The sequence below is a fragment of the Molossus molossus genome, unplaced genomic scaffold (genome assembly GCF_014108415.1).
Source record: "Molossus molossus isolate mMolMol1 unplaced genomic scaffold, mMolMol1.p scaffold_m16_p_1, whole genome shotgun sequence".
NCBI classification, from domain to species: domain Eukaryota; kingdom Metazoa; phylum Chordata; class Mammalia; order Chiroptera; family Molossidae; genus Molossus; species Molossus molossus.
In genome coordinates, this window is record NW_023425344.1 from 66,062,596 (window position 1) to 66,075,049 (window position 12,454).

The following is a 12,454-nucleotide window of genomic DNA, read 5'->3' on the forward strand; positions in this document are numbered from 1 at the left end:
TCAATAAAAAGCAGCATCTAGTTTAATCGCCCAATTAATTATTAACAACAGAAAAGCTGGGTGAAGTCTTCAGTGCGTCTCCGTGAAAGTTCTGCCATTGATCAGATACTGAGCAAAACCCAGAGAGTCAACTGATTTTAAGATAACTGGTCATCCAGCTGGTGTGGCTCAGTGGATTGAACATCGTCCCATGGACTGAGATGTCCTGGTTCGATTCCCAGTTAGGGCACATGTCCAGGCTGTGGGCTCGATTCCCAATGGGGGGGGAGGGTGCAAGAGGCAGCCGATCGATGTTTCTCTCTCACATCAATGTTTCTATCTCTCTCTCTAAAATATATATATATATTTAAATATTTAAAACAGGAATTCTTCAATCACAAGCAAACCACAGATTTGTCCCAAGGCTGGAAGTACACAAACCACCTGTGTAGCTGCAACCCTGCCCTTTAGTCCAAATGGTGCCTTTGTGTTCATTAGAAAAGCTCACTCCTCTTCTCAAGCTAATGTACTGCCTATATATTTGTAAAATCACTCAAGCCTAAAAGGACCTAAATGTAAAGATGCCCCGAGAGCTGTGTGGTCACAATCTGCACAACCACGTTGCCTCTGCTTCGACAGTACCCGATGAGAACCTGGCCATCTGTTGAGACTTCCGGTCAAGATGGCGGCATAGGTCAGCGCGGTACCGCCTCCTCCCACAACCACATCAAAGTTACAACTAAACTACAGCACAACCATCATTCAGAACTGTCTAAAATGGAGCTGAATGGAAGTCCTACAACTACTAAATTAAAGAAGCAGACACATGGAGACTGGTAGGAGGGTGGAGGCGGATGGGCTGGTCCCACACCCACCTGTGGCAGATAAAAATCAGGAGGACACCTCGGCTGGGAAGGTCCTCCCTGAGGACTGAGGGGTCCCTCTCCTACAGCAGTCACCCAGCTCAGGGTCCCAGTGCCAGGAAGAGAAGTCCCCATAACTTCTGGCTGGAAAAACCAGCAGGCACTGAGGCTGAGGGAGGCTGAGGTGGCTGGAGCCCCAGGCAGCTCCTCTTAAAGGGCCCCCTCTCCCATGGACTTAGACTTGCTCCCTCTGAGTCCAGAGGGGAGGCAGCTTGACAGGCACCAAAGGTATGCAGGGAGTAATTGAGGTGTTTGGCCATGGGACAAGGGCTGGAGAGGCAGCTTTCTCTGTGCTGGCAGAGGCCTATGTTCCTTTGGTGAGCCCTTCCCCCACAGGGCAGGCAGCTGGCAGCCACATCTGGGACTCCTGCAACTGTTACACTGTTTGCCCCTCCCCGGTGATTTCCTGAGACCCCACCCCACCCAACTTTTGAGCCCACCCAAGCTGTTTCCAAAGGCTTTCCCATAGGATTGGCTTGTCTTGGATCCTGCATCCGAGTTTCCTAAAATCTCTCAAACAAGCAGTATGGTCTCAGCAAGCCCCATACTTCTCGTTAAGTGGCCTCAGGCCTGGCACTAGAAGCAGCAGGCCTTGGTTCACAACTTGGCTTTTTCTGGGCACCTCCAAGCCCAGCACAAGAAGCAGCCATCTGCAGATCACTTTGTAGCTTATGCCTGGTGGCCTCAGGTATAACACAGGCAGAGGCTGACCTTGCCCCAGAGCCAGCATACCCAGCGGACAGCTTCAGACCACATCGAAGCACCACCACACAACCACCTCCACAAGTGACACACTCAATGAGTGGACTCAGTGGGTACCAGAGCCCTGCTGAAGTAAGTCTTGCTGTGTGTTGGGCCCCTACACAGCTGATCCTCCAAGGGAGTCAGAGGCCAGTGGTCAGTGGGCACAGCCAGTTCTTGCAGCTGATCAGCCTGAGTAAATCCCTCCCATTGACATGCTAACAACAATCAAGACTCAATTACAACAGAAGGGTGTACAGTCCACACAAGGGGTGCATCTCAAGGGCACAGCTGGGTGATTAGGGTAACTGCCACTGGACCCTACAAGACACCTGCAATAATAGGCCACCCTATGAAGCCTAGAAGACATAGAAACAATCACAGGGAAGCAGCCAAAATGAGGAGACAAAGAAACATGTCCCAAATGAAAGAAAAGAACAAAACTCTAGGAAAAAAATTAAACAAAATGGAGATAAGCAATCAATCAGATGCAGAGTTCAAAACACTGGTTACACAAGGAAAGTAATGAGACATTCAAGGAACTTAGTGAGACCTTCTAGGAACTTAAGGAGATCTCCAAGGAACTTAGTGAGAACATAAACAACATAAAAAAGGACCGATCAGAAATGAAGGATGCACTAACTGAAATAAAGAATAATTTACAGGAAATCAATCGTAGTGTAGGTAAAGTCGAGAAGCAAACCATCAATTTGGAATATAAGGAAGCAAAAAACACCTAATCAGAACAGCAAAAAGAAATAAGAATCCAAAAAAATGAGGATAGTGTAAGGAGCCTCTGGCACAACTTCAAGCGTGCCCACATTCACATCATAGGGGTGCCAGAAGAAGAAAGAGAACAAGAAACTGAAAACCTATTTGAAAAAATAATGACAGAAAATTTCCCTAACTTGGTGAAGGAAACAGACATACAAGTCCAGGAAGCACAGACAGTCCCAAACAAGATGAACCCAAAGAGGCCCACACCAAGACACATCATCTTCAAAATAACAAAGGTTAAAGACAAAGAAAGAATCTTAAAAGCAGCAAGAGAAAAGCAGTTCATTACCTAAAATAAAGCTCCCATAAGACTGTCAGCTGATTTCTCAAAAGAAACTTTGCAGGCCGGAGAGGAATGGCAAGAGATATTCAAAGTGATGAAAAGCAACGACCTACAACCAAGATTACTCTATCCTGCAAAGCTATCATTTAGAATCGATGGACATGTCAAGAGTTTCCCAGACAAGAAAAAGCTAAAGAAGTTCATCACCACCAAACCAGTATATATGAAATGTTGTAGGGTCTTCTAGAAGGAGAAGAAGAATATGAACAATAAAATGGCAATAAATACATGTCTATCGACAATTGAATCTACAAAAAAAAAAATAAAAAAAATAAGCAAGCAGAACAGAAAGACTCATAGATACAGAGAACTTTTTGTTGCTTGCCAGATGGGCAGGGTCTGGAGGAATGGGTAAAAAAGATGAAGTAATTAAGAAGTACAAATTGATGTACTTCAGTTAGAATGATGAACTTCAAAGGGAAGAGGGGAGAGAGGGTGGGATGAGATAAACCGAAGAACTTCTTTGCATATATGCATAACCAATGGACACCGACAAAAGTGTGGGAAAGGCAGGAGGGAGACGGGACTGGGGAAGAGGGCCTCAGTGAGGAAAAAAGGGGGGAATATCTGTAATACATTGAACAATAAAGATGAGTTTAAAAAATAAAATAAAATAGAACGTTGAGAACCTTTCTATCTGTTGAAAGCACCATCACTAGTCACCAAAATAAATTCTCACACAGGGCACCTTCTTGGTTGACTTTCACTGTAAACTTCAATGGAGTAGAATTAAATCAAAATCAAAAGAACTATTATGGCAAGGGAAGGAGGAAGCGCAACAGGTTGACAGCCCTGTTAAATTCTCTGATCCTCTTTGCTTACCTGGGACGAAGAAGGAATCTAGCAAGGCAGTGGAATGTCATGTAGCAGCCTAGCAACAGCACCTACAGCTATCTTTCATCAAGGAAGTAAATACATGTAAAATTGTACTAGCCCTTGATGGCTAGGGACTGTCTACCTTAAAGTGGCTCTGAACGAGACAAGATATAATCTGGACTATATATAGGTCTGTTCAGTGATTGCTTCAGCAGTTATTGATTCTTTTTATAAAAAACTCAATCCACGTCCATATTTTTGTTGTTGTTAATACTCACCTGAGGCTCTTTTTCCACTGATTTTTAGATAGAGAGGAAAGGAGAGAGTGGAAGAGAGAAAGGGAGGGAGGGAGAGAGAGAGAGAGACATTTATGTGAGAGAGACACATCGATTGTTTGCCTCCCGCGTGACCCTGACCAGGGCCAGGATTGAACCTGCAACCCAGGTACATGCTCTTAACGAGGAATCAAACCCGAGACCCTTCAGTCTGTGGGCCAATACACTAACCGCTGAACCAAACCAGCCAGGGCTTGTCTATATTTATTCTTAAAACTATTATAAAACAAATAAATGTTCAGAAAGGAAGAAATAAAGAAAACATAGATGAATAAAAAGAACAAAATAATTGCCATTACCTAAGAACCACTCTCTAGGTGTAGTTAGAGAAAGGATTTGGTATACATCCTTGCAAACTTTTTAAATGCAAAAAAACAAGTGTGTATGTACACACACATATATAAAGTTACCGACCCATGCCTATGTCTTTATATTTATATACATTATCTATAGCTACATATACAACTATAATTATATTGTTTCTAGAATTTAGATAATTGATTCCAAAAGAGCACAATAGTAGAAGACAAATTTGAGCATTATTTGTATGCATATTTATTTGCACAATTGTAACTCAACATATTATTATTTGCTAAAATACAGAAACAGCCAAGAACTGCTGGGTGTGTGCAACCAGTAGGATCACTGTGGCTACAGTGGCCTCACTGATCAATTCTTTACAGTATACAGCGGAGCACACCTTCACTGTGTCCTGCTAGCTATAGTAAGTTCTTCAATTATTAAAATAGTGTGGGTTTTTAAATGGATAACTATTACAATTATTTTTACAATTCCATTGTTTGAATGCTTTCAATGTTTAAGAATCCCAGATTGTAGTCTCTTTCTGTTTGTACAGTTTTATTTTCACATTACTTTACTTAAAATCATTAACATTAACTTCTGTTCAAGGTACTGGTCTTGTTTTATAATTCCTTGTGCTAACAGAGATAAGAAATGCCTGAAGCAGTTGGCTTCTGTTTCTCATCACCATAGGAGATTGATGGTTGATAATGCCCTTGGCACAAGAGACTTTATGCAACAAAGCTGAGCATAAGAACCAATGAAAAAACAGATGTTTACTTACCAATAAGCCATTAAAAAGGGGACTGCAGTATGCCCAGCTGCTGAAGCCACAGTGACAATATGGCCATGATTATTCTTCATCATCGCTGGAAGAAATGCCTTTGTAGTCTAAAAACAGTTTTTATAAGACAGAAATTTTTTTTTTTAAATTTCTGATTCACAGATGCATTGGGAATATTTTGAAACAAAGATATATTTTGTTAACATTGTTCCTAGCATAAATAAGAAATAGCTAGATTAGCCAAATGTGGCAATGTAGAGCAACTGGATAGGATGCCCAGATTAGAAAAATTTAGGTAAACAATGGATACTGAAAACTTTAAGAATTCATCTCATTTAAATTTTGAACTTATTGCCACTGATCCTCTACCTTTTATCAATGATGTCTTCTATCTTAATGTGAAATTGTTAGACAAGAGTTTGCCATCAAAATATTGAAGTGAACAGCAAACTTCCAGTAGTCACTGAATGATTCATGCGGTAAATATTTATTGAGCACCTACTGTGTGATGGGGATTCAGAAACTAATAAGATAAGAGCCGCATTTCAACAGAGGCAGAAAGATAAGCAAATTCATAAGTCATAAAAATACAAAGACAGAAGTCAGTAATTTGGGAATGTTAACATAACATAATACTGTATTTTCACCAACTAAGTCCAGTATTCTTTTGAGATTACTCACCCCAAATTCATATCCAAGAAAACTTTCAGGGACCCTTTTAGGAACTGGCTGAGCAATATTTAGAGTCCTCAGAAAATCACGTGTGTGTGCGCACGCACGCGTGTGTATTTAAGACACTGAATGGTAAGTTTCCTAATCAAGTTTGTGTCCGGGACTAGGATATAACAGAAGGCCTGGGTCTCATGAGAATCTGAAGCAAACTGTGTTCCCCTTTTATAGTCACAGAAGATGACTCAAATGATCCCTAATCCCTTCTTCATCTTTAAACAGACACAAAAATATAATAATCTAGCTTAGAATTAAAACATACATAACACTTGAAATTTATTATTATTTATTAATCTATCATTAGTATTGATATTTTTGAGGGGGAGAGGAAGAATAATTGATAAGATTTGGCCATAGTGTAAAAAATGACCTTTTTGTAGATTATCCCTGGTACCTGGAGAAAACTTTAGTATTGAGTTGACATGTCAACTGAAAGCTTCACTTGAAACTTAATCTTTGAGTCTTACAAAAGGAAATATTTTTGTAAAAAAATTCATACTTACCCAGAAATGTGCAAGTACATTAACTTCAAAAGTCTTTTCAATTTGAGGGTCTTGTGTAGCAAACAAATCTGATGTATAGACCACACCAGCATTATTTACTAGAATACTGACATCTCCAATTTCTGCCTTCACCTTTAAAAAATAAAACAGGAAAAATATCTGCATCATTAAGAAGTATGAGGGTAGGCTTGCATGCAATGACTATTAAAGAAGTGTGTATTTTTTACTAGCTGTGGGGAAAAAAAGTAGTTTTTTTTCTTTTTTTATCCTCACCGGAGGACATTTTTGCATTCATCTTCAGATAGAATGGGAAGGAGAGAAGGAGGAAGAGAGAGAGAAACATCGATGTGAGAGAGACATCGACTGGCTGCCACCCACACAACCCCAACCGGGGCTGGGGACAAACTACATACAACCAAGGCATGTGCCCTTAGTGGGAACTGAACCCCGGGATTCTCTGGTCCACGGTCGACACTGTAATCGCTGAGCCAAACCAGCCAGGGCGAAAAAAAAGTAGTTTTGAATCTATGTACCAACATGAAAAAAAAACCTTTTAATTTTAGGTACTTAATTTCAAAATAGCTCTGCCTGTAAGTTTGCTAGGTAAAAATTTTCTGCAATTTACTCTCTTGACTTTGCTCTATTGATTATAGCTCAGGAGGCATTTGGCTAACAAAAACATAACCATTGACAAATAAACAACTTTATTTTTCAAATACTACTGTAAAAGGTAAGCAAAATAAAGGTTAACTAATTGGCAAGGGGAGCTATGTAAAACTGATTACACCACTAAACTGGTGACATCTTCTATTTATTTTTATGGTCACTCCATTCTCTTGCTCCCCAACCTTTCTCCATAAAATTGCAGTAGGCTTAGGGGCTTGAATGCAAGAATATCTTCTTCAATATTTTTATGGTTCCCTGAGTAACTAAGCTTCTTGGTGGATGGATCCTAGAGCTACAATCCAAGATGCTATACACTGTGTTCCAAATAAAAGGTAGCCTCTACTAATGGAGTTATCATTATTTAGATAGTGCTGTGGTGTATTGGGGGACTGAGGGGGAGACGGCAACCAATCTAGTAAAAGTTTTCATATCTGTTAAGTGCTATGCATTTTACAGAATTCCATGATCTCATTTAACTCACAACAATTCTATGAGGTAGCAACTCTTAGTAGGCTCATTTTAATGATGAGAAACATGAAACACAGGATGGCTAACTTTCTTGCAATAGGTCACATAGTTATTAAAGGTTAAGTGAAATTGAGACTCTCCCAGATTTTCTGACCTCAGACACCAAGATAAGCCTCAAATCTCAAACAGAAAAGAGTTGGGAGGCCATCACCATTCCGGTGACACACACCACTGTGCCACTGTGAGGGCTCCTCAGGCACAACTGACTTGCATCAGGTTGTATTTAAATTTTAAAGGGTCAAACTAAGTGATTTGGCCCTTAACACCATTTGTACCTATGTCCATCTCTAGAACAATAGGAAAACTGTTATTCCTATTCCTAAAACTGTTATGCCCCTAGTTATGAGAAAAACAAAACATTTTATGTGGTTCAATTGATGAAGCTACTGTAACACCTCCAAATTAACATGCTAAACATGTAAATTATTGTTTCTATTGCCAAAGTATGTGCCCAGAGGCTCTTGACCTTTCCTCCATCCTTGAGCTCCCTCCCCATCATCACCTATGGTCTCCTACCAGGGTGAGAATGTCAATTTACACATTGCTCAATAATGGAAGCCAGCTGAGAGTTTTATTGTTTAGGTGGCATAACATTGTCCTGATACCTAAACACCCACATCAAGAGAGCTACTTCAGCCCTGGCCGGTTTGGCTCAACGGTTAGAGCGTCAGCCTGCGGTCCACAGAGACCCGGGTTCGGTTCCCGCTAAGGGCATGTACCTTGGCTGCAGTTTGTCCACGGCCCTGGTTGGGTCGTGTGGGTGGCGGCCACTCGATGTGTCCCTTTCACATCGATGTTTCTCTCTCTTCCTCTCTCTCCTTCCCGCTCTGAGTGAAAAATGGAAAAATGTCCTCGGGTGAGGATTAAAAAAAAAAAAAAGAGAGAGAGCTACTTCAAAATATCTGATAATCATATGTCATTGTGTATACTCTGTTTAAGCATATAGTTAGTTCATCTTAGCACAATTTCAGTAAAAACACTATGTTTAGAATACATGAAATTGTTTCAAATAATAATAAAGTTATCTTTTCCAGCAAAGTGCGTCTAGAAATGAATGTTTTCCATGTAGGCAACTAACACTACTAAATCCCCTCAATAATGGCTAATAACAAAATTATGTAGATAAGCCCTGGCCGGTTGGGCTCAGCGGTTAGAGCGTTGGCCTGTGGACTAGAGAGTTCTGGGTTCGGTTCCCGATAGGGGCACGTACCAAAAAAAAAAAAAAAAAAGTATGTAGATAATATTGGTGATTCTATTGTTGTTAGCATAGGTAGCTAAATGTTAATAAAGGAAAGGAGCAAAAGGGATCAGACATTATTACGCCTAATAAACCAGGGAGCTGAACTGGGCAACAAGCCTGCTTACTTCACTAGAAAGTTACAGCTTCACACATTCTTCAGCGTATCCTCCAACCCAGGGACAAGTGGGCAGGAAGGATCATTATAGGGTAGGGGTGGCTGCGGGGGGAACAGAAAGGATGACATAAGCAGGAGAAATTCCTCTACTGGACACATGCCCAGTAGAAGTCAAGATGGCACAGGGGGAGGTGCTTCCACTTTGAGGCGAGTGCAGTAGGAACTAAGATGGTGACCATAAGGGGCAGAGCCAGGCCTGGGAAAAGAATCGGATTGGATAAGGGACACAGAACCCTGGAAGATCTAGGAAATAGATTGGCTAGAGGGAGGACCCAGTGCCAGCCCATGACAGATTGGAAAGTTGATTGGTTAGTTTGAAAGGGCACATGGTCCTTCCCAAAACTGGGATAATGTAATCAGCCTAATAAAGGAAGTCTCTCCCTCTCCCCCTCCCCCTCCCTTCCTCCCTCTGTCCCCTCTGTCCCAGATGGGGCAGACATGGACTAAATATAGCCTAAGCTTTGGCATGGCACAGAACTTTTGGAGACTGTTGTTTGTACTGGGCTTAATGAAGAACAAGACCGGAATTTTTCCACAAAGGAGGACAGTTGGAGATGAGACACTGGGAACCTGAGGGCAGCCTTCTATTTCCATCCAAATAAATCTTACCACCAGACCTTATCCTCACATGTGGGTGTCCAGAAATGCTTTTCTCCAGACACTCCAAGGACCCCATTTCCATGGGCAATGCTATAATACCATTAACTAATTCTTACAAAGTCTCTGAGCACCAGGCATTGTTCTAAGAACTTTACATCATTAATTCACTTAATCCCCATAACAATCCTATGAGGTAGGTACTACTGTGATCCCCACTTTATAACTGAGGAAAGTTAGGCAGAGAGGTTGGGTAACCTGCCCTAGATGATAAAGCTAGTATTAACTGGAAAGACTCCTCTCTATGAAGGAAAATCATTGTTGCCCTGGCCAGTTTAGCTCAGCAATTAGAGCGTCAGGCCCGCAGACCAGAGAGACCCGGGTCCGGTTCCCGCTAAGGGCATGTACCTTGGTTACAGATTATCCCCGGCCCCGGTTGGGGCTGTGTGGATGGCAGCCACTCGATGTATTTCTCTCACATTGACGTTTCTCTCTCTCTCTCTCTTCCTCCCTCTCTCCCTCCTGTTCTATCTGAAGATAAATGCAAAACAAAATGTCCTTGGGTGAGGATAAAAAAAAAAAAAAAGAAAATCATTGTTAAGTAAAATGGTTATTGTGAGGAAGGCAGATGTTTCTTACCCAAAAGCCTTGAGCTTACTGTACCCCCTTCCCCAAAGGCCGTCCCCGAACCACTGGCCTGGGTAATGTCTACCTATTCTTTTGAGCGTTGCCTAAGCAACAATAGAGGCATCAGTTTGAAATAAAAGATTATAATTTAAAATAAAATTTTATAAATGTCCACAAATCTAAAATTTCTAAAATTCAAGAGGTTCTCGTCTTGGCTGAATCAGAATCTTTATACTGTACTGAATCAGAATATCCAGGGGTGAGGTCCAGGAAGATGTATTTTGAGGAATTTGCCCATCTAATTCTAGTGACCTTTCTACCATTACCGCATTTAGTTAACAAGTACATTTATGAATGTGTTCAGATCAAATGACATTATATATAGCACATCTCAGTTATGTATAGATGAGGCAAATAATGCTTTATAGAAATAGATATGTCTATGACAATAAACAGGTTTACCCTATCTTCCTAACTGACTTCTTTGACTGGACTTCAGAAGACCCTGGCAGTGACTCTGCAGTGTCATCCAAGGATTTACCTGTATCAAAATCAGATGGGTGAGGCGTGGGTGCACAGGGTACTAAACACACACATTCCTGGGCCCAGCCCTCAACATACTGAACGAAAATCTCTGGGGTGCTTATTTTTTAAACAAGTTGCTTGAAAGATTCCAGAACACACTAAAGTCTGGGAACCTCAGTTCTGGGGTTTAGTTCTGGGTCTGCCACTATATAACCTTGGGCAAATCACAAAACTTCTGTTAGTTTGTGTGAATCATGATAGGGCCATCTCCAAAATCCCTCCCGGGTCTGACACGATGCGATTCTAAACAGATGTAGAAGTTCACCTTCTTCGCCGAACTGTAAATATCTTCTCGGTTACTGCAGTCTACCACGAAGGTATGAACTTTTGCACCCAGTCTCTTGCATTCAGCAGCTGTTTCCTCAATTCCATGCTAGAAAAAGCAATAAAGAGGCAAAAAGAATAAAATAAATGTTGTGAGCATATTATATCAACAGCTGAAAATAATTAAGGGTAATCAGCGTCTTTGAACTGGGAGTGAGCAAGAATTCAACTGGCACATTTTTGACAGGGATATAGGTACACTTTGCTCTCAGTACTTTACAGAGCTTCTTTTAGTTGAAACTGAATTTAAAGCAAGCTTTTAAAAAGAAGATACAATCTTAAAATACTAGTTTTGTATTATAAATTTTACACTGTGAATGTATGCATGTACGTATGTACGTATATCCGTATCAGGCTTCAGAAAAATAACATTAAGCTTTTTTCCTCTGTCACTAAAACTACTTATAGACATCAGTTTTCTGGCTGTAAAATAAATAAGTAAGGAGTTAATGACAATTCATTCACTCATTCCGCCAACATTTTAATGTGTAGGTCATATCCACGGTGCTTAGAACCTTGTGGACACAAGTATGAATGAATGAGTCCTAACCTCAGCGAGCTCACAGTGTAGTAAAAACATAAAATAATAAGTGCTTACAGCTCTTTTTGAATTTGTCTAGTAGGTCTTCCAGTTTTTACCAGAAGGCCCTAAAATAAATAAATAAATAAGAATAATATTTAGGCAGAACCCTATGAAATTGTTATTGTTTTAGAATAAAGAACTGAACATTGGCAGTTTCCTATGGTTCAAACAAATATATTGTGGTAAGTATAATAATAGAGCTACACAGAGAGAGTTATGGGAACAAAGAAAAGGGGCATGCAGTACAATTCTAGAAGAGGTACCTGAGTTGGGTCTTAAGAGTGAGTAGAACAGCTATGCAAAGAGGGGGCAGGGCACACTAGGCAGAATGGAAGTAAAGGGACAGATAGGAGAAAGGATCTCTGGGGAAGCACCAGCAGATTGGTGATGCTGGGTCATAAAGTTCAAGGCCAGCAGGAGTCCAAATTAAAGGGCATTATGTGTCATATTAAGTGTGCATTATTTGGCATATACCATGTGCCACACATTGTGCTAAATGCCTTGTGTGCATTATCTGATATAATCCTCCAGTCCTCTAAGGTTAAGTACTGTTATTTCATCCATTTTACAGAAAAGGAACTGAAAGCTCTGGGGAGTTACCCATGATTTGGGGTAAGTTATCCATGAAGAAATGGAGAGCTCAGATGAGTCTGACCACACCATCACACCAGACACCTTGACAGCACCAGACTAAGCTGCGCCTAGTTTGTATCTATCATTGCACATATAATTATTTAATGTCTATTTTCCTTACTAGAGTGAGGGTATGGGACTCAACCTCCTGTTTGCCACTGGGTTCTTAATATCTAGGCAACAGATACTCAGGAAGTGTTTGTTGATTGCCCTCTCAATCACTCACTCACTAGATTGGTGCTCATCTAACTTCACGTTCCATGAAT

At 40.9% G+C, this 12,454-nt stretch overlaps 1 protein-coding gene and 1 non-coding gene across 2 annotated transcripts in view; one reads left to right on the top strand and one right to left on the bottom strand.

Annotated features, from left to right (window-relative positions):
• The window catches only part of LOC118619103 (estradiol 17-beta-dehydrogenase 11), a 33,901-nt gene that overhangs the window by 20,179 nt on the left and 1,268 nt on the right, over window positions 1-12,454 (bottom strand). Inside the window, exons 2-4 of the mRNA XM_036245803.1 lie at window positions 10,914-11,021; window positions 6,231-6,362; window positions 4,999-5,105 (exon numbers count right to left, since the gene is read on the bottom strand). Of these exons, the coding sequence (XP_036101696.1) occupies window positions 4,999-5,105; window positions 6,231-6,362; window positions 10,914-11,021 (347 nt within the window). The remainder of the gene's footprint in view (window positions 1-4,998; window positions 5,106-6,230; window positions 6,363-10,913; window positions 11,022-12,454) is intronic.
• LOC118621987 lies at window positions 11,561-11,623 on the top strand. The gene has a single exon (XR_004957858.1). It is a non-coding gene; the product is annotated as a U7 small nuclear RNA (small nuclear RNA).